This window comes from Corythoichthys intestinalis, chromosome 6 (genome assembly GCF_030265065.1).
Source record: "Corythoichthys intestinalis isolate RoL2023-P3 chromosome 6, ASM3026506v1, whole genome shotgun sequence".
Taxonomy (NCBI): Eukaryota; Metazoa; Chordata; class Actinopteri; order Syngnathiformes; family Syngnathidae; genus Corythoichthys; species Corythoichthys intestinalis.
The window spans coordinates 44,213,358-44,236,101 of record NC_080400.1 but is presented as its reverse complement, the minus strand read 5'-3'; the positions used below and the strand labels follow the sequence as shown (position 1 = coordinate 44,236,101).

The following is a 22,744-nucleotide window of genomic DNA, read 5'->3' as shown; positions in this document are numbered from 1 at the left end:
GTCGCAGAGCAAAGGGCAGAGGCCCCCAGTCTCTGGAACCATTCACAGCTGTGAACAGAACGTGAGAAAGCCCCATGTGGTCATCCCCACGAATTTCACTCTTCCACACACGCATCCTCACAAACACTCATACAAAATTGTTTGCTGTGATTTGACAACGAACTGCTGCAGGAATCTTGTGTAGACTTCCTGTCCCGCTGCCATTTCTTGACTCGCAAACACAACACACACACACCCATAGGGACCAGATGTTTTATTTTTATTTTTTTAAATCGTTTTTTTTTTTTTTTATTGTCCTTTTAACTCATCGTAATCACTCATCACATCTCCAATCTCTCTATCTATACGCAATCTGTTCTTGATGACAGGAGATCATGGATCGCATTTATAAGAATGTGATGGTAAAAGTTGAGGAGATGAACTTTGCCCAACGAACACTCTTTACCCTTGCCTACAACTACAAATTGGATCAGTACCTCAAAGGTTACAACACACCTCTGTGTGACAAGTAGGTATATATGTTGCTTTAGAAGCATGGTATTCGAATAATCTATACTCTACTGGTCAGTGGACACGTTATTGTAAGCTGTAGCAAAAAAAAAAAATCTGCCTTCAGAAAGCTAGTAATGCTGACTTTAACAAACCTGTTTGATTTCGTGGTATGGAAAAGCACTATATTCATGTAGATTGAGTAACATGTCCAAAACATTGCAGTGCATTTCATCGCAAATACTACATCCTAATCCAACAAACTTTTAGTACATTTTAAAAACATGTTCTCTATTTGCCCATCTAGATTGGTCTTCCGAAAAGTTCGCGCTCTTCTTGGAGGTCGTGTACGAGTGATATTTTCGGGTGGGGCACCACTTTCTGCTGGTACTCAACGCTTCATGAATGTGTGTTTCTGCTGCCCCGTGGGTCAGGGATACGGCCTGACAGAGACCTGTGGTGCTGGGACAATCAGTGAAGGTAAGCAAAATGGAAAATTGAATGCTATGATGTTGATCATATTACAGGTAAGTGATACAAAAAGAAATAATTTCATCTAGTTGTAAATGTATTCCTGGGTTTACATCGTATGACTATCATTACATGACTAATAAAAAGGATGTCTTCAGTTGACAATACACATACTGGCATAATGCAATTGTATCATTTTTTGGCAGAAAGAATATAAGTTCACTCAGAAATGATGCATTGGGAATAAAATCTAAATTCCAATTATTCAAGACAACACAAAAACAATGCTGGGAAAAACTGTGACCTAACTGTGACTATTTTGTTCAGTGGCACAAAGTAAATTGCTGAAAGCACAGGCCGAAGTTGTGAGTCATTTCTTTTTGAACGACTGTCTTTACTAACTTGAAATTGCATGTTGAAATGTGACTGGGTTTTCCCAGACGGACAGTAACCACAAATCAGCCTGCAGCACACTGGTTTGGACATTCCTCGGGGATGGGGCTACCATAGGGCCAATGGGTTATGTTGCCACGGTATTAAAACTTGTTGCTTGATGCGAGTGCACTTCCTGATTGTCTGTTCGTGTGTGTGTATCTTATCTGTTTCAGTGTGGGATTACAGCGCCGGGCGAGTGGGAGGCCCGCTTGTAAGCTGTGAGATCAAGCTCAAAGACTGGGTAGAGGGTGAGTGAAGCTGTATGGGTCAGAAAATACCCCCCGCCCACATGTACATACACAGCAAAAGACACGTAAATTGTGGTCAGAAGTTTACTGTCCAAGTTAACTGTCCAAAAGGCAATAATGTGTAATCTCCTAAAGTCTAAAAAAATGCCTTTAAAGTCTTACAAATTTGGATTAGACCAAATTGGAAAAATGAAAATTAGAACAAAATAATTCAAACTTGCAGGTTGAAGTGTAAAGACTTAAAATATCTAATATTTCATACAGGTACTCGCTGGTTTACGAACGAGTTCCGTTCCTACGCTGGCAACGTAACCTATATCCACGTAAATCGGAATTAACCCTTTAAGTACTCACCCCCTAAATATCATCATTGTACTGTCCTCGCCAAGATGTTGGAGCTAAGTCGTAGCTAAAAAGCGAGCTAAGATGCGATCGTTCCCCTTTCTCACTCACTTGGCTGCGCGACTTCTTTGTGGGAGAAAATAACCTCATCCTCCTGTGTGTGCTCTTCTTCGTGTGTGCAAATACATTCTTCTTCGTGTGTGTCACTATCCGATCGCGACGGGCTACTGGACTGTGACTGCGCGTGCGCAAACCGACACCATTTTCTCTCGAGCGATGACTGCAGATAACGATATGTACGTTATAAATTAAACAAACATAAAACATTTTTATTTCCCTTTTTGGCGGAGCATATAATGGTCTACTAAACTATAAGGTTTACTTGGGGTGAGGGGAGAGGAAGACTGTATAAACTGCACTGTTTAAGGGTGGACAAATGGGTGCTGCATATTCTTGTACACTAGATGGCGTTATGCATCTGAAAGTTGCTTGTAATCCGCTTTTGATCAAACAATAATTTTTATGTGCCGCAATGTATCTAAAGTGATTTATATGTTAAATTCAGACATATAAAACATTATTATTCAACCTACATGTCTGACTATTCGATGAATAAGTTCCCGTAATTAAAAGTACGAATGTCTCGCGTTTATAAGCATAAAGCCAATGGACGAAGTGACGGTGCGCACTCATGTGAACAGCCGGTCACTTGGATAGCCGTACTGCACGTGCGCGTTAAAATTCTTCTTCTTGTGATTAAAGGTGGATTGAAAGCAATTTTTAGGTGCATCCTGCCATGTAATATACAAAATATGCAGCACCCATTCCTCCACTCTTACGAACCATACATCAACTTAATGTCTGTCAAGAATTTAAAAAGTGCTTTCCTTACATACCTATCTGTCTTCCTCTCCCCTCACCCCAATTAAACCCTTCAGAGACCATTCACACTGTTGAAATTTAAACCAAAAACTATATTTAAACGTTACAGACTTTGTTATAATATTCAGTACCTAGTTTTTTTTTTTTTTTGGGATATCTATAGTTCAACTAGACTTTTTAGTTCATCTTTGATAAGACATACATTATGTAAGAAATAGTGTTGTTGTAAAAATGTCCTATATTTGCATAGTTGATATAGTTTATGTTCCACACATATATTTTAAAACGGTTTCAACATTTGAAGGCATTGTGTTTACTTCTATCTACGGCATAATCACTGGATGGTTTAAAGAAGAAAATTAGCAACCCAACCCCCTCCAAAAAAAAGAAAAATGTCTTTTTTTTAATTGTTCAATCTAACAAGCACATATCTATAACTACCATTTGTGGTTTTGCAAGTTCACCCACTTAGAAAATAGATAGAGGTCTGACATTTCAATCATACGTGCATTTCCACCTAATGGGACATAATCTAAAAAAAATCTGGAACTCACATTGTATGAATTTTCAATAATTTATTTGTAATTTACTGGGGTTCTTAAGTATTTGTACCCCTGAGAAAATCAGTGCTAATATTTAGTGCAGAAGCCTTTGTTTGCAATTACAGAGGTCAGACGCTTTCTATAGTTCTTCACCAGGTTTTTACATATGGAAACAGGGATTTTGGCCGATTGCTCCACACAAATCATCTCTAGGTCTGTCAGGTTTCGGACTGTCAATGAGAAACACGAAGTTTCCGCTCTATCCAAAGATTTTCTATTGGATTGAGGTCTCGAGACTGGCTAGGCCACTCCAGAACCTTGATATGCTTTTTACGCAGCCACTCCTTGGTCAGCTTGGCTGTGTGCTTCGGATCATTGTCATGTTGGAAGATCTAGCCACAACTCATCTTCAAGTCTCTGACTGAGGGAAGGAGGTTGTGGCTCAAAATTTGACGATACATTTCACCATTCATCCTCTGTTTTATTCTGTACAGTCGTCCTGTCCCCTATGCCAAAAAACATGAGGTTTCCTCCTCCATACTTCACAGTGGGGATGGTGTTCTAGGGATTGTCCTCATCCTTCTTTTTCCTCCACACACGAACAGTAAAGTTTGCGACAAAAAAATTCTACTTTGGTCTCATCTGACCACATGAATTTCTCCCATGAGCCCTCTGCATCATTCAGATGGTTCCTGGAAAACTTCAGACGGACCTTCACATGTACTGGCTTCAACATGGGAACCTTCTGAGCAATGCATGATTTTAAACCATTGCACCGTAGTGTTTTTCTGACAGTAGCCTTTGAAACTGTCCATCCTGCGTTCTTAAGGTCATTGACCAGCTCCTACCGTGTAGTTCTAGGCTGAGCCCTCACTTTTCTCATCATGAGTGATGCCCTACAGGGGAGATTTTAAATAGAGCCCCAGTCCGAGGTAGATTATCAGTCATGTTTAGCCTTTTCCATTTTCTAACAATTGCTGCAACTGTTGATTCATTCACACTAAGCTGCTTTCCAATTGTCCCATATCCTTTTCCAGCTTTTTGGAGCTCAACCATTTTTTCCCTGGTGTCTTTCGAAAGCTCTCTGGTCTTGGCCATGGTAGCAGTTGGATTAATTAGTTGGGTGCAAACGTGACAATAATGGGTGGCTGGTGATTTAAAAATCATACAATATGAATTCCAGGTATTATTTTTTTTTATGTCTTTATGAGTGGAAATTCATCAATGATTAAAATTTGAGATCTCTACCTATTTTCTAAGTGGGTTAACTTAAAATCGCAACGGGGTGCAAATACTTCTGCTCCTCTCTGTATCTATATTACTCATATAACTTATTTCCATTGGTCATACAGAGAGTGAATAAATAAATAAAAAAATGATCTCAATTATTACAACACAGACGAGCGTCACAGAACATATTTTGTTGGTTACCACTGTATAAATTAAGTTCAATAAAGGTGAGTCTGTGGCCCACTTACTCTACAGGCAGGTTTTTATGTATGCTGTCATTATTTCTGGATTTCATTCATTTAAAATGATCTTTACATTGTGTTCTCAGGGGGCTACCACCACACTGACAAGCCGCACCCGCGAGGAGAGATTCTAATTGGTGGACCCAACGTAACTATGGGATATTACAAGAAAGGTAAAGAAAGCCAAAGGGATTTTTTCGTGGATGAGAGTGGCCAACGCTGGTTCTGCACTGGAGACATTGGAGAGGTTCATAAAGATGGCGGCCTCAAGATTATTGGTGAGATGATAGGAAGGGTGGGGGAAAAAAATTAAACTAGAAATTTTCAACTTCTTTTCCTTGAGTAGTAAACCACATTGTCAAATTACTCAGACTTAGCTAGTACTAGTATTAAAATAAAAAAGTACTGTGTAGATTTAAGTATTTAGATTAAATCTGTCCTTCCTGTAATTCCAGATCGTAAGAAAGACCTTGTGAAGCTGCAAGCAGGGGAGTATGTCTCCCTTGGAAAAGTGGAGGCTACATTGAAGAACTGTCCTTTGGTTGACAACATCTGTACATATGCCAAAAGGTGAGCTATGCCTGTGATAATAGTTGTTACACCAAAAGAAGATATTATAGGCCTACTGTGGCTGCCTGGCAAGTAGCCTTTAGTGCGGTATTGAGTGAGACATACTTCTCCAGGTATATTTCATCAGACATTTCAGCATTACAACTGTAGTGATGAACAGGGGACTCTTCAGACAAGTTGTTGAGAAGTATAATCCAAACGTTTAATGATCCCCGGGAGCACTATTACAATCAAATGAAAATAATGAGGCTCCACAAAAAACTGCCATGAGAGTTCTGACCACAAAAGCTCACTGACCAAACAAGGAGTGCATTAATCCGAGAGGAAGCACAGATTTCATGGTAACCCTGGAGGAGCTGCGGAGTTCCATAGCAGAGACTAGGGCAATATGTCCATTAGGCCACAATAAACATAGCCTCCATAGAGCAGAACTTTTTGAAAGAGTGGCCAAGAAAAAAAATATCATCAAGTTTAGTTAAAGATAAGGCACGTTTAGGGTTAGCAAAATGTTGTGTGGGAGACTTGCGAATGTGTGTAGGAAGGGGAGAAATTTTGATCTTTTTGACCTTCAAGGGAACTCTTGTCACATTCAACTCATCTCATAACCATCACTGTGGAATGTTGCTACATTATGCAGTTAGAGTGTTTTTCAACAGCAGTCATTGGGGCCTCTCAAGGGAAAGATAGTTGGCACCCTATCACATAATATATAGTAATATTCGTGAGTAAAACCTGTTGCTCTTTGAGTCTGTCAGATTTGAAGGACTTTGACAAAACTGCAAAAATTTTATTGCCGTCTTCATGTGCCCGATGTTCTGTCACATTTTCCAACCGATCAGAAATTGCAACTATGTGTTAAAAATAGCCACGAATACAGCGATTACAAAGTAAATACTACAAACTTTCTTTAAATAAAGGACTGCTTATGTTTGATCATGGATGGGCATGTAAAAAGCTCTCCTCATACGCATATTGTCATGTTAGCTGCATAACAACTGCAGCCGCCCTTGAGTCTCTCGCTGTTTACGACTTCGCCGTGTAGTAAAGTATTATTTTGCCATATTCGTGTTAACCATTTGGCAGCTACATGCTCCTCAGATGTCGGCCGGTTTGTCCGGCGGTCATTGTCCAGCTGCTTCCCCGCAAACGAGCCCTCTGTCCTCAGCAGGGGAACGACGAGCTCTTAACTTGTTCGCCGCCAGGCGGGTTGCCGATTGGCAAAGACAATCGACAACCCAGTCGTCATGTGAAATGATCCGGGCTAGTTATGTGTGATTTTCCGCTTCGAAGACTTTGAAACATCACTCGGTTCAGGTTAGCATGTCCGCTAGCTGTCACGCCTCTTGGTTTGTTTACATTCTCCGAAGCTAGGGAAGGGAAATGACATAAGCCCGATTTAGGTGGCATAAAATATTGTTCGGGAGGTGCGACAGTAAAGGTGAAGTCTACAATTTTGACCATTATGGAGTAATTTTGCAATGTCGTCCTGAATAAATGCATTTATATTATTTCATATTCCATTTGGCACAAGACACAGAGACTCCGATTCGATTATAAATCGATTATTGATGCCCCCTCCCCCCATTTTTTGTTTTTTTAATGTTTTGTATATTTGTTCTAAAATTGTTCAAAAATCCTCTCAGGCTAAATAAACCAAAGTACTATTTTAGTATCAAGTTACCGGTTTAAAACAGTAAATAAAATACTCAAGTCCCCATTCTGTATCAGCAGCTTTAAACTACATTCAATTAATTTAATGTTGTGAATCAACCGTTAAAGTTGTTAAAATTGCGCCCGTTATTCCATAATTTCCCTCATGTCTACTTTCGACATGTGAAAGTTTTTAAACTGTTTCATCATTTAAAGATAGATTCAAGTCAAGATTTTGCCGATTTAGGAGTATTTTAGATAAAAAGTAAATAGGTTTTCTATAACAGAGCCTTCTAGAGAAGTCTACTGCTTTAAGATGGCACCTGTTTACTAGCGCGGGAAAGTCTGTCATTTCACATCTAGTCTAGATATATGTGATATCAACCATAGCCGTATGTTGCCGTATGTTTGTAGCAACTAGCAACTGGATGCTGTTTGTAGCGGCTGATGGCTGCAGTCAGGTATTATTGTTCTTTTTTTACCTAGCTGCATTAGCTGCACATGATATTTACTCTCGGTCCGTTCCTCATTGCGTCCCGAAGACCGCGCTGACTGTGTTTTATTTCCGCTTTACCTGGTATAATTCAATAATCGGAATTTGGATGTTTGTGAATCGTTCTCGAATCTTCCACGGCCGAATCGCAAATAATCTAAGAATCGGAATTTTTGCACACCTCTACTAAGAATAAAAATGACACCCTTTGTGATTATTGTTATTTACTTGTTTATTTGTACTTTAGTAAAAAAATTGTGTTCCAAAATGTTTTGTGAATTAGTAAGGGTCAACATAAATTTAATTGCTAAATTATTTTAAAAAAAAATTTATTAGTCAACTAATCGTAAAAATAGTTGGCTGACTAATCGGGAGAAAATTAGTCGTTTGGGACAGCCCTACCGGAACATACTAGTATTTCCTCCACACCCTTCTCACCTTTTTAACCCCTGACCCATTTTCATGCCTGACTGTGCAGTGTTGTTTTTGGCAGCAATTTTAATTTTAGTCGTAGTCTTATGGACGAAAATACTTATTAATCTTAGTCATATTTTAGTCATTTCAAAATGTTAGTTTTAGTCGACGAATATTCCAACAAGTTTTAGTCTAGTTTTAGTTGACAAAGATGTAACAGTTGTAATTTACTTTTAGTTGACGACAACTCAAAAATTTTTAGACTAATATTGGTTGACGAATACACAAAGTTTTAGTAAAAAAAAAATAAAGGTTTTCAACAATTTTGAATGAACATTGACAGTCAAGGTCACTTATTTTCACAACGCTAGGTTTATTTTGGTGAGCTTTATACAATGAATGCATTAAAATAATAATCCTGCCTTGCAGAGAGGTACAGGTCATATGTACAATTTATAAGGAACTTAAGGAAACATACATAACATGTTTGGAAATTAAAATGGGCCAAGCCCTGAAAATTGTAAAACACAAAACTAATAACCAACTCCTGGCCCAATCCGAACAAGTCCAAATTGAATTGCACTGTGTAACCCTTCTCCCCATGTGAAAAAAAAACAGCTTGCACGAAACATGCAGAGTCATTACTCAAAGTGCAAAACAATACAATACACAAACCAGTAAAGCGCTAGCTAAATTTTTTTTTTTAAAATGAATATATTGGACTTGAATATAGTCAACACCGTTATTCCTATTAAAAGCCCAGCTCATGTACTAATGCTAAATTGAAAAGTTTGCCAAAACACTTATTTTCTTTTTATGGATGGATGGACCACTCTTCAACATCACTGACCCAACAACATAACTCATATCAAAAATATTTGTCCATGACAGTACTGTCCTGCCTGCTTTCATAATTTTAAGTGTGGATTTTTCCACGTTCTTTAGTGCACATCAAACACTAACTCAATTTAGCACGTATAGGAAACTCACCAGGGTATGTTTGGTTCGACAAACTTTGCTCTCCTTGGCTCAATATGCACTGGATTCATCTCCAGCACCTTTTAGCTTAAAATAAAATGTGAATGACTAACTTTACATTAACAGGAGTGTTATTTTTCTTAGACAGCTTACTTGGAAGCTTCTGGAAGTTTTTTTAACGTCTAACGTTGCCACTCTCTCTCTTTCAAATGAGTGGGTAGATCAAGAGAGCTCCATTTACACCGAAAAGGTGGAAAATACAAAATGATAATGGACCGTTTGCTGAACAAAACTGTTGGTCTAGGATATCTTAAAATGACTTGTAATAACTTCCCATAAATATTAGTGTGTCCAACTTTGATATGCAGCTTGAAATTCATAGTACAGGTATTTTCTCCACCAAGTGTGTGGCCACAGCCGCCACACTTGTCTCCCACAGGGACAGTGCATTGCCCGGATTACAGTTAAAATGCGACCATAAATCCTCGCGCTTGCAGCCGCCATTGTTGTTGATACTGCTCACCTGCACTGTCTCAGGGGAGGGTGGGGGCGTGCGCAAGTCACGTGAATGACAGCTCTGAAGCAGGCTGACCGACTATAGCACCCAAAAAAAAAATGTCGTTGTTGCCTCGTAAGATGTAAATTGGCAATCTTTTCGTCACGTTAAAGCTGTAATGTGAAGTAAGGTTGGCCAACCATGTTTTTGAGTAACATCAATGGCTAAACAGTTATGAGCATATTTTCATTATTTTTTTTAACGCAACCCTTCCAGATTCTTTGTTTAACCCATAGCAACGCTCTTGACAACGAAAATGCTTTTCTTAGGCAATCTTCGGAAATTACGTCACACCGGGAAGTGCGTGGGAAGTCCGCCATAGAACAGTATTGTTTGTTGCATTGCTTCTCGGTAAGATGCCACGGCGGTGTGTGGCGATGTTTTGTTCTCACTCAAACGAAAAGTTGTATGAGTGGCCAAAGGATAGCAGGGCACGTAAATGGACATCTTTCGTTCGCATGAAGCGAATGAATTTCATGCCATCATCGAGTAGTGTTCTCTGCTGCAAACACTTCGAAGATGCCTGCTTCCTTAACCGGTCTGCTTATGATCAAGGATTTGCCAAAAAGTAAGTGTGATTTTTGGATAGATGACTGATGACTTTGTCAAAGCAGAGCTGCCAACTGTTGTGGAATGAACAGTATAAGCTAGCGACGTTAGCCTAAAGTTAACTCGTGGCAATCCCCGATCATAGTTGTTGTTGCGTTCGCTAGGTTAAACGTGTTTAAATTGTGCGTCACCTACGATCTTGTCCGAAAGGGTTAATCCACTGTCAATCGGGAAAGGGGTGTGGAGGTGCACATAAGCGGGTCGGCGTCGCGGTAATTCACGGTCACGTTGCAGTAAGAGACACACACCGCCGGTGAGTTTGTGCACATTTATTTGTATTTGTATTATGTATTTCCACCTTCATGCTTCAAGCATTGCATTGCATTTGTACGGTTCGCCGTTTCTTTCACGGTGATCGCTTGATAGCCTTCTAGTTTGTGTTTTGCCGCTTCGCGAGAGCCGCTGACCGGTGATAAGTGTTGCTTTTAATGTCTGCTGGCAGCGAATCAGCGAGCGCGCAGGTCACGCAGTGAATCATGGGAAATGTAGTCTTGGGACAACACTGAAGTGGTGCTTTGTAATCTGTTCGCTTGTGTGAAAAAAACTGCATTTCCTCACGCCATTAGACGCCACTTTGTTTCCTTATTGTTGCCACAATAAAGTGGAGAAAGCCATCAACGACTGTGATATAGTGGATATTATTTAGTTGTAATACGGGAGTTCACTAGTAGAGGGTACGCATGCCATTTAGATGTGTTATTGTTTGTGCCTTACTCCTTCACTAAAAGAGAGAAAAGTTGTTGTTCAGAGGCACTTGGCAAGACGTTGAGTAAAGTTGTAAAAGCCAATAAAGGTGTCGTGTGGGTCACTCGGTCAAGATATAACAACGACTCATCTCCTTCTTTCCCCCCAACGTTTTTATATTATTATTTTATATGCACGAGAGCTGCCGGATCTGCCAAAATGAACATGAAGTCTGATTATTATTTTTTTTAACAATGTCATCAGATAAACAAAAACATAAAATTACATGCAAATGCCTGCATCTTCAAATCATGAAAATAATAACAGCCTATATCTTACCAATCTTGTAATCTCGATGGGTCTTGTATCCATTCCATGTCAGGTAGTCTAGGTACATTGTTTGCATCCTGATTAGCGTCTGGCTAATACATGTACGGTCCAACATAAAATTCCAAGCTCCTCTTCTTCCTCCAACTCTTCAAAAACTTGGATCTCCTCCCTTGCGCTCGATCTATCGCCTATATCCAGGGGTGCACATATTTTTTTTGCCCAGGCTCTCAGAGGAGGACCTGGAGATGTGACTTGGTCCTCATTGAGCTTGAGAGCCGACCCGCCTGATGCGATAAAATTATGACAAGCTTTACTTAGAGCCAATTACCTTTAATTAATTATATTAACAATTAATGCTCGATTAACATCAACTGGCACAACAAAATTGCCATTACTTCGAAGTGAAATGTAAAGAAATAAACATAAAAGCACCAATTCAAAATAAAGGGCATTATGCGGCTCCCACATTAACTCCAAGCCTTTGTAAAAGTGGGATGCCCTCCTCCTTATAAGAGCTCATTGAACGTACATGTTTAGCTTTGTGAAATGCGGGCAAAAACACGTTTGTCAGTGCATAGCGCTGTGCAGGGCGAGTGGGGTGCTGTCTGACATCGATAGTTTGCTTAAGTGCCACATGCTCTGTTTTTTTCGTGCTTTTCAAAGTTTGGATGGCTGAAATTCTTTGACCCTACTACATAAAATGCGCTGCTTTTATTAGCGACATTGGAATTCTCACGAAAAATTTTGTACAACATTTCCGTGCAAGCATCATTTGCTTCTAGCCATGGTACCTACCTCCTGCAGCCACTTTTCAGCAAATGTCCTTTTTTTCGGTTGCTCCGGTGACGTGGGGACTGCCTCTTTGACATTTTGAGAAGTGATTTTCTCGTGTCCGCCGCAAATACAGTGCTCAGCCATCGGTACGCAAAAGCGTATGGAATCCGTTGAGTGCCCGCGCGTTTGTCTACGTCCAGTACGCATGCGCGCATGTGGACCACTTATGTGCACCCCTGCCTATATCGCTGTTTGAATCATTGTTTGAAGGGCTTTGTATGGCGGCCGTATGTATGGAGGTGCCATCGCGTTCCCGGTGTGACGTATCACTTCCGGGTTCGTCCCCTTTCAGGCTCGAACTTCGGAAACGCGATTATTTTGTCAAATATACAACATATAAATTATTTTTTCATGCTTTATTTGTTGGACAATGTTTAATTACTTTACTTGTGACCCTATTTGGCATGTGAAGAAATTACTTCACATTACTGCTTTAAAGTCATCCAAGACGCGTTTTCGGCTCGTCATCATGATGTCATCGTCATGAAAAAAAATGTTCGTTAACGAAACGTTTTCATGTCGTCGTCATGGACGAAAACAACACTGGTACTGTGTACATTTTACATATAAGTTAAAAAGCAACCAAATAGCTACGATGAAGATAATGTTTAAATTACTGGTCATAAACGTAGCAACCCTTTGAATCATTTTTACCGATTTAGATTAATGTGGCAATGGCCATTTTGGGTGGTGGAGATGGAAACTATAAATTTGAGGCCATTTGTTGGCCATTCGCTTCAAAATACAAACTTGTTCTTCCTCTGCTCAACAACAACCCTTCCGCCAAGGTTGACGACCGTGTGAGTCAGTCTCCGAATAAAGCTGGACAGACAAGAATATGCTGATCCCCGTCATACAGTTACAAGACATTTTACGTCCCACACATCAAATCATATTATAATTAACAATCCACATGCAAAATACTAAAGCATGGCGTTTATATGAGTAAATTTACATGTCCTGAGATAATTTTAAAAAATAATGCTTGATAATATTTTTTAAAAATACCAAATAAGTCAAGAATACTGCATTTACTTGAAAAAGAATTCCATTGTCCTCTGTACAACAACAATAAAAATGGACTCAGAAGTGTTGTTTTTGGCAGCCCTTTTAATTTTTGTCCCAGTCTTAGTCTTTTAGATGAAAATACATATTAGTCTAAGTCATATTTTAGTCATTTGAAAATGTGTTCGTCTTCGTCTAGTTTTAGTCAATGAAAATTCAGATAAATTTCATCTAGTTTTAGTTGACAATTACTTAAAATGTTTTCATATATAAACTTCAAAAGTTTTAGTCAATGAATAAAAAAAAAAAAAAGATTTTCAACAATGTATAAAGAACATTGAAAGACGAGCACATAATTGTGGAGTCTACAAGGACATCATCATCTCTGTGATGATAATACACACTCAGCAGGAGTAAAACAAAAGGACATTACTTTCAACTAATTAAACTCACCTGGATGCCACGGACTGTGTAAAACGTTTCCCAAGAGTTTAAGAAGACACTCGGCACGCTTGTTGCTAATGCTAACGCAATCGCTATGCTAACGCTACAAGTTACATTTCATGTGTGATCACCACTCAGGACAGACATTTAAAGGCTAAAGCAACATGGCATACCTCGCTAAGATAAGAAAAAAACCCTAACAAGCAGAACCTGACATGTGTTTCACAAAAGTCTGGCGCCTAGAGAGGACACGCGCTTATTCACCAGCTGGTGAGTAAGTGTGTGTGGGGGGTGGGGTGCAGCACGTCAAATGAGTGACACAACCAAGCACTGCTAAATTGCATGCTAACTACACATCCGATAAGAAAATGTCACACATTGTGAACTCATGACGGAAACTATGGCCAATTTTCATTTCGTTCTTGTTTCGTCGGACGAAAACTGGCATCCATTTCATTATGTTTTAGCCTCCCAAGACATGTTTTTAGCTCATCATCGTCACTTCATAGTCATGAAAAAATTGCATATTGACAAAATATTTTCGTTATCGTCTTCGTTGACGAAAACAATCCTTTGACTCGTGTTAATATCATCTTTTGAAGCCATATCTTGACTAATTGCTTAAAAAATATAAACTAATTCTTCTACTTGCTAACACGCACCCTCCCACCAAGTTTGACAACTGTGCGGTCTTCGAATAAAGACATCCTTCTGAATTATATTGTCATAATAGTTTTTTTCTGTTGTAGTGATGAAACGTACGCGATTGCCTTTGTGGTGCCAAATCAGAAGCAGTTGCAAGCTCTGGCTGACCAATATGGCGTCAACGGATCAATGAAGGAGCTTTGCAACAACAAAGTGATGGAAGAACTGGCGCTCAAGGTCATCAATGAGGCCGCTATAGCAGGTAGGAAGACACCTGGCCCATGAGATTTTCTTTTTCTCTAAGGGTGCGTGTTGATAATTTTCTCCATTCAGCCCAGCTCGAGCGCTTTGAAATCCCTCGCAAGATCTATCTGAGTCCAGACATGTGGACTCCCGAGACTGGACTTGTGACTGATGCATTCAAGCTCAAGCGGAAGGAGCTGGAAATCCATTACCGGAATGAGATTGCAAAGATGTACAATGGGAAATGATGACATGGACCACGACAGTCCATCCACGAAGCAGATCAATACGATGTACTAAAGCATGTGGGTTGTTTTCCCTTTGGACTTTCACCCAGCCCCACTTTGGATGCTCTTACTTGAATATGTAGCTGAACTAAAGCATAATGATTTCTTACTACTGTATACATGAATTTTCCAGAAAGTGCAAACGACATGTCTGCTGCTGCGTTTTCCTTTTTGCCCAAGTGTATGACCTCTGGGTCAAATGTTTTATTGTTTCAGATGGGTGTTATGAAACAGACAGTGCTGTGTTTAGCTGTTGTCTGGTGAACTTGCCTGTGTTCCACAGCAAGAGTCTTTGGATTGCATTTGATTGCACTTGTGGTTTATTTTTCCCTGAGTTCTTTCTTTCATGCCTTTCATGAAACTGAAGATTATACAATTTTTTTGTCCTGCGGGTCAGGAAACGCTTAGCTTTTTGGTTCTTTTGGCCTGAATATTGAGTCCCTGTGTTGGAATTTGATCATTTTATTATAATCGAGCATGTTATTTCCAAAAGTATGGAATAATTTCACCTAATTTCACAGTTTATTTATATTTGGAAACTGATAATTAATCAAGCATGTTATTTCCAAAAGTATGGAATAAGTTTATTTAATTTCACATTTTATTTATATTTGGAAACTGATAATAATTATGAATGTGTATGAAGTACCACAGTTTGCACATAATGACAACATTGGAAACTAATGCACTGCTTTTTCTGCAAAAGTTGTACTACAATAGTGTACTTTTCAATGTGCTGAGCATACACTCCAGAGTTCATATTTATTTATGTATTCTATAATCAACACCGTTTTGTTGAAGAGTGCTTTGTTTATGTATTTTATAATCAACATCGTTTTGTTGAAGAGTGCAAACGTTAAAAAGGTCTAATGTTCTCGCCAGGAAAGGCAGTTGATTACAGAAAATGTTTTAAACACCAGGAAGTAACAATTTTGCACACACATTTTTTGGAATGGTTAATTTTTTTCTTTTCTTTTTTTTTTAAAATGAAACCATAAATTAAGCTAATGACAATGAGACTTGAACTTTAACATATTGGTACCATGGTGAATTGTTAATTTCTGGTGGGTTGTTCTTTTAGTGTGTGATCATGGGTGAAATGAAATATGTTTGAAAACTGCAGTGTATGTACATCTCCTTGAATGATCTGTTTTTTTTAAAGAATGTTTTTTAAAAAAAAAAAACTGGAAATAAAATCTGACTAGAAAGAAAGATTTACACTATGAGAACTCAATCTGTCACTGTACTTGCTTAGCTGGTGGAGCGTAAGTTTAATAGGGAAAAAAACAAGAACATGGACAAATTAAAATTAAAATGACAGTATGATGAATTTCGATTTTCACTTAGTATCATCTTTTGTACTTCAAGCAGAAATATAGCTTCGTTTCCTTTTCCTGTCATGCAAATGGACCAAAAAGTCACTAGAGAATTCTTTTTTCTTTGGGAGGGAAGCAGGCCGGAAAAGTTGGCTTTCACCCAAAGTCAAAAACATGTATGTTAGGTCAGTGAAGAAAGGAAATTGTTGGTGAATGTTTATACTGTATGTGTTAGTTTTGTGAATGAAGAGAATAAGTGCTATATGTTAAGTGATTGGCTGCCGGTTGGACTGGGAGGGTTGGCTGTGAATGGAAATGTTTCAGTGCCATGCATCGCGATAGATGTCGCATCCAGGTTGACTAGGAGTGGCTGGTAGTGAATGATCACTGGCAGCTAAAGTGTTGCTCATTGGATAAAATTTCCTTGAATCACTTTCACTAGATTATAGTTAATCATGACTTATATTGTTGGATTCATGTCTATATACAAAAGAATAATTTCATTTTAAAATTACTCATAAAAACCATTTAAAGTATTTTGTGTTCCACAAACCACATTATTTTCTAAATTGGCCTTGTGGGAAAATCAGATTTGATTGATTAATTGAAATTTCTTTAAACGTGTCGAAATGAAGACCTGGTGGTCATTGGTGGTTTCTGGCACGTTCGGGTTGGGCGGTCACCCCGGGCGGCAAAATGCTGAGGGGCACGCGAGTGATTGTCTACTACAATAATTGGCGCCCGTGGTGTTGCAATGACTCCCCCTGCAGACCGCAGGTACTGTCTGCACCCAACCCCAAAAGGAGATGGAGGTGGGAGCGGGATTGGATCAGTTAAGTGTCATTCACTTGGGGTTGACTTTGATTCTTACTGTGCAAAGAATATATTTTTTTTACTTGAATATTTGACCTAGTTGTATAATCTATATGGCGAAAAACAGAGACTAGGCTGAAAAAGTAGTTTCTGCTCTTGCACCCCTTTAAAATAAACTGCTTTATTTTAAGCCAAAAGAACTTTTGTGTTGGATAGAACAATATGTACAGTGCCCTCCATAATTATTGGCACCCCTGGTTATGATGTGTTTTTTAGCTTCTAATATATTTTTTTTAATTCAAATAATATGGGACCTTAATGGAAAAAAAGAGAAAAATCCAACCTTCAATACAAGTGCATTTATTCAGTGGGGAAAAAATCCCACATACAGAAATAATTATTTCACATCAAATAATGTGTGTCACAATTATTAGCACCCCTGGTGTTAATACTTTGTACAACCCCCTTTTGCCAACAAAACACGGTCTGGGGACTGAGATGGCCATGGGAGGAATTGGATTTTGTGTCTGGTGAACCATTTCTGTGTAGATTTGGCCATATGTTTAGGGTCATTGTCTTACTGAAAGACCCAGTGACGACCCATCTTCACCTTTCGGGCAGAGGGCAACAGATTTTGATTTAAAATGTCCTGGTATTTCAAAGCATTCATGATGCCATGCACCCTAACAAGGTTCCCAGGGCCTTTGGAAGCGAAACAGCCCCACAGCATCACTGACCCACCACCATACTTCATGGTGGGTATGAGGTGCTTTTCAGCATGCGCATCTTTCGTGGCACGCCAGACCCACTTAGAGTGTTTGGTTCCAAAAAGCTCAATCTTGGTCTCATCTGACCAAAGCACACGGTCCCAGTTGAAGCCTGGGACCGTGAACCGCTTTATTTCTTTATGTGGGATTTTTTCCCCACTGAATAAATGGACTTGTATTGAAGGTTGGATTTTCCTCTTTTATTCCATTAAGGTCCCATATTATTTGAATAAAAAATATATTAGAAGCTAAAAAAACACATCTTAACCAGGGGTGCCAATAATTATGGAGGGTACTGTATATAGTGGGGCAAATAAGTAGTCAACCACTAATTGTGCAAGTTCTCCCACTTGAAAATATTAGAGGCCTGTAATTGTCAACATGGGTAAACCTCAACCATGAGAGACAGAATGTGGGGAAAAAAACAGAGAATCACATTGTTTGATTTTAAAGAATTTATTTGCAAATCATGGTGGAAAATAAGTATTTGGTCAATACCAAAAGTTCATCTCAATACTTTGTTATGTACCCTTTGTTGGCAATAATTGAGGCCAAACGTTTTCTGTATCTCTTCACAAGCTTTTCACACACTGTTGCTGGTATTTTGGCCCATTCCTCCATGGAGATCTCCTCTAGAGCCGTGATGTTTTGGGGCTTGTCCTTGGGCAACACGGACTTTCAACTCCCTCCATAGATTTTCTATGGGGTTGAGATCTGGAGAATGGCTAGGCCACTTCAGGACCTTGAAATGCTTCTTACGAAGCCACTACTTTGTTGCCCTGGCTGTGTGTTTGGGATCATTGTCATGCAGAAAGACCCAGCCAGGTCTAATCTTCAATGCCCTTGCTGATGGAAGGAGATTTTCACTCAAAATCTCTTGATACATGGCCCCATTCATTCTTTCCTTTACACAGATCAGTCGTCCTGGTCCCTTTGCAGAAAAACACCCCCAAAGCATGATGTTTCCACCCCCATGCTTCACAGTGGGTATGGTGTTATTCGGATGCAATTTAGTGTTCTTTCTCCTCCAAACACGAGAACCTGTGTTTCTACCAAAAAGTTCTATTTTGGTTTCATCTGACCATAACACATTCTCCCAGTCCTCTTCTGGATCATCCAAATGCTCTCTAGCGAACTGCAGACGGGCCTGGACGTGTACTTTCATCAGGGGGACACGTCTGGCAGTGCAGGATTTGAGTCCCTGGCGGTGCATTGTGTTACTGATAGTAGCATTTGTTACTGTGGTCCCAGCTCTCTGTAGGTCATTCACTAGGTCCCAAGGTGTGGTTCTGGGATTTTTGCTCACCGTTCTTGTTATCATTTTGATGCCACGGGGTGAGATCTTGCATGGAGCCCCAGATCGAGGGAGATTATCAGTGGTCTTGTATGTCTTTCATTTTCTAATAGTTGCTCCCACAGTTGATTTCTTTACACCAAGCGTTTTATCTATTGCAGATTCAGTCTTCCCAGCCTGGTGCAGGTCTACAATTTTCTCTCTGGTGTCCTTCGACAGCTCTTTGGTCTTGGCCATAGTGGAGTTTGGAGTGTGACTGAGTGAGGTTGTGGAGAGGTGTCTTTTATACCGATAATGAGTTAAAACAGGTGCCAATAATACAGTGGAGTGGAGCCTCGTTAGACCTCGTTAGAAGAAGTTAGGCCTCTTTGACAGCCAGAAATCTTGTTTGTTTGTAGGTGAGGTAGTTTGGAAATAAATTCTTTAAAAATCAAACAATGTGATTTTCTGTTTTTTTTCCACATTCTGTCACTCATGATTGAGGTTTACCCATGTTGACAATTACAGACGTCTCTAATCTTTTCAAGTAGGAGAACTTGCACAATTGGTGGTTGACTAAATACTGATTTGCCCCACTGCGCATAAGCCCCAAACTATTTTTAATTTGTCAGTTTTACCCTGGAAACCCCCGTTTACAGACATCGCTCAACTGCTTTTGTTTCAACCCAGCCATAAAAAGAAGCTTAGTAAATATATTTATTATTTGAAATGTTGTGTCATTTTTAGCTTAGAATCATTCATTCATGTGTAATACTTAGTGTAAGTTTAGTTTTTAGTTTTCCGCCATATGTATTCTTTCTGTTAAGAATTCTTCAAGTCATTTAATAGTTTACACCAGGGGTCTGCAACCCTGGTCTAGCTTGTTTTCCATGTCTCCCTCCTTTAACACACCTGAATCAAATAATCAGGATTGTTATTAGGCTCCTCGCTCTTGCAAAGCTTGCTGATGAGCTGGTCATTTGATTCAGGTGTGTTAAAGGAGGGAGACATGGAAAACAAGCTGGATAGCGGCTCTCGAGGACCTGGGTTTCAGACCCATGGTTTAGACGTTTAATTAAGTTCATTTACTTTTTTTTTTTTAAAGTGGCACCTTTAATTTGGAAATTGCTCATGTTTTTATTTCCAGTTCTATATTTCCCAGTTCATATGTCTGCTCCTTCAATGATGATGTGAGTATGCCTTGTAAAGTGAATTGACGGCCCTGCGCATAGATCATGAACATTCCTCACAATGCTAGGTGGAGGAATAGCTGTGTTAAATGTGTTTTTGTGTCCGTTTTTTTTAATCATATTCACACACACTTTCGTAGTTTTTAGCTTTGTTTTTTATATGAAAGGTGGAAAAGCGCTATATAAGTATAACACCATTTACCATTTACCATTTATGGGCTACGACTGTTAGCATCATATCAAAATAATTCATTTGAGCAGTGAACGTAGTGGTTTGAAGGGAGATAGGGTGCAAATGCTCACTATAGTGGGTTTATAGTTAAAACGATGTGGTTTAATGTTTAATAAGCTGAACACATCAAGAGGTCTCTGAATGTTTCCTACAGTGGTATGAAAAAGTATCTGAACCTTTTGGAATTTCTCACATTTCTGCATAAAATCACCATGTATCTGATCTTTGTCAAAATCACACGGCTGTTAAAACAGTGTCTGCTTTAACTTAAACTACCCAGACATTTATAGGTTTTCATATTTTAATGAGGATAGCATGCAAACAATGACAGAAGGGGGGAAAAGTAAGTAAGTGAACCCTCTGCCTAAGGAGACTCAAGGAGCAATTGATTTGAAACCAGTTTTTTACTAAACCATTTAAGGCAGGCGTGTGCCCAATCACTGATGAGTGGTTTAAAGCTGCCCTGCCCACTATAAAACACACACCTGGTAAGAACTGTCTTGATGAGAAGCATTGTCTGATGTGCATCATGGCTCAGTCCTAAGAGCTGTCTGAAGACCTGTGATCAAGGATTGTTGATTTGTATAAAGCTGGGAAAGTATACAAAACCATCTCTGAGTCTGGATGCTCATCAATTGACAGTCAGAAAAGTCTACAAATGGAGAGAGTTTGGCAGTGTTGCTTCCCTCCCAAGGAGTGGCCGTCCACCAAAGATGATGCCAAGAGTTCAGCGCAGAATACTTAGAGAGGTAAAAAAGAACCCTAAAGTGTCTGCTAAAGACTTACAGAAATCACTGGCACAGTCCAATATCGGTGCACACATCAACTAAATGTAAAACTATGACCAAGAATTGTGTTCATCGGATGACTCCACGGAGGATGCCACTGCTGTCTAAAAAAAAACATTGTTGCTCGTTTATTGTTCACAAAAAGGCACTTGGACACTAAACAGAAGTTTTGGCAAAATATTTTGTGGAATGATGAAACCAAAGTTGAATTGTTTGGGAGTAACACACAACGTCATGTGTGGAGGAAAAATTGAACAGCCCACCAACATGAACACCTCATCCCCACCGTGAAGCATGGTGGACGGAGCGTCACGATTTGGGGCAGTTTTGTAGAGAAGAATGGGCCAAGATTAGTCCTGATCGATGTGCCAGACTGATCTGCAGCAACAGGAAGCGTCTGGTTGAAGTTGTTGCTGCCAAACGGGGGTTTTGTCATCGTTTGCATACTATCCTGATTAAAATATGAAAATCTATAAATGTGTGGGTGGGTTAAGTTAGCACAGTTTTTTCATCTGTGTGATTTTGGCAAAGATCAGATCACATTTGATGGTGATTTTATGCAGAAATGTGAGAAATTCCAAAAGGTTCAGATACTTTCTCATACCACTGTAAGAGCTAAAAAAATGAAATAAAAAATAAAACACAGATTTTTTAAAAATTTATTCTTTATATTGTGACATGAGCTAGATTTTACTATGGAATATCTTGTGCCACAATTATAGAATGGGCAAACAAATTTGCCCAAGGGTTCTCTGAACTATAGTGGAGCACACACCCGTTTTTCTATGCTCTTTTCCTCTTGTTGCCAGATCAAAGGCCAACTCTACTCTGGCCTCAATCAGAAACACACACAACTCCCTGTTTCTTGAACTCGCGACACCTCGTAGTGCGACCAGCCGGTCCCTAGGTCAGACACTGTTTTTACATCTGTCAGATTTTGACAAAGATCACATCACATTTGATGGTGATTTTATGCAGAAAAGGGAGAAATTCCAAAAGGTTTGGGTACTTTTTCATACCACTGTATATGTCTTTGTTATTCAACAGATACAACATGTGTGCATATGCACACCTGACCATGAGCAAAAAAAAAAAAAAAAAAAAAAAATTATTTGATTTAATCTCCTGTGCTCTGTAACCAGAGCCCCTGTAGTGGTCAACACATATAGTCACAAGTAGAATCTTCCACACTATATTATTTCTCCAATATTTTATTAAAATTTATGATGTCAAAATAATATTCTTTTGCACGTGTTTATTGTTGTGCACTTTCAGATGGTTTGATAGCATTAATAAATGTAAAATTCTTAGCAAATACTGTGTTTTGGTTGTTGGGTTATGCTAAATATACTACTTAATGAACTGTATTTTGTAAGTCAACCGTTGTTTTTTGCGTTTTTTTTTTTTTTTTTTTTTTTTTTTTTTGGGTGGGGGTGGCAAGACGCTTTGGCGCCCAGGGCACCATGTCTGCTAGGAATGCCACTGCATCATACAGCAAGACCTGTTGCTGAAGGGTGAATCCCCATGCATCTAAATAATGTGATAAAAATGTCTTAGAAAGCTGTTGATGGTTTTGTATCTCAAACACTGTATACATTAGATGAAATTCTGTGTTAGGGTTTTTGCTAGCACAGACAAGCCTTGTTAAACAGTCAGCCCCCTCCACGTGACTCAAAGTTGGGGAGGGGGAGGCAACACTGTATAAATAATTTAATCCTTGGAGAACTTCTGCCAAACTCCGA

At 39.3% G+C, this 22,744-nt stretch overlaps 1 protein-coding gene across 6 annotated transcripts in view; it reads left to right on the top strand.

Annotated features, from left to right (window-relative positions):
* The window catches only part of acsl3a (acyl-CoA synthetase long chain family member 3a), a 41,168-nt gene extending 25,246 nt beyond the window's left edge, over nucleotides 1–15,922 (top strand). For 4 of the 6 annotated variants that reach the window (XM_057838144.1, XM_057838142.1, XM_057838143.1 and 1 more), the window contains 7 exons: nucleotides 369–508; nucleotides 797–969; nucleotides 1,569–1,643; nucleotides 4,968–5,159; nucleotides 5,337–5,451; nucleotides 14,198–14,355; nucleotides 14,427–15,921. In XM_057838144.1, coding sequence (XP_057694127.1) covers nucleotides 369–508; nucleotides 797–969; nucleotides 1,569–1,643; nucleotides 4,968–5,159; nucleotides 5,337–5,451; nucleotides 14,198–14,355; nucleotides 14,427–14,584 — 1,011 coding nt within the window. In that variant the 3' untranslated portion in view covers nucleotides 14,585–15,921. Of the gene's footprint in view, nucleotides 1–368; nucleotides 509–796; nucleotides 970–1,568; nucleotides 1,644–4,967; nucleotides 5,160–5,336; nucleotides 5,452–14,197; nucleotides 14,356–14,426 lie in introns of all 6 variants that reach the window. The other 2 variants (XM_057838146.1, XM_057838141.1) reach the window with 2 other exon arrangements.
* Nucleotides 15,923–22,744: the final 6,822 nt, after the last annotated feature.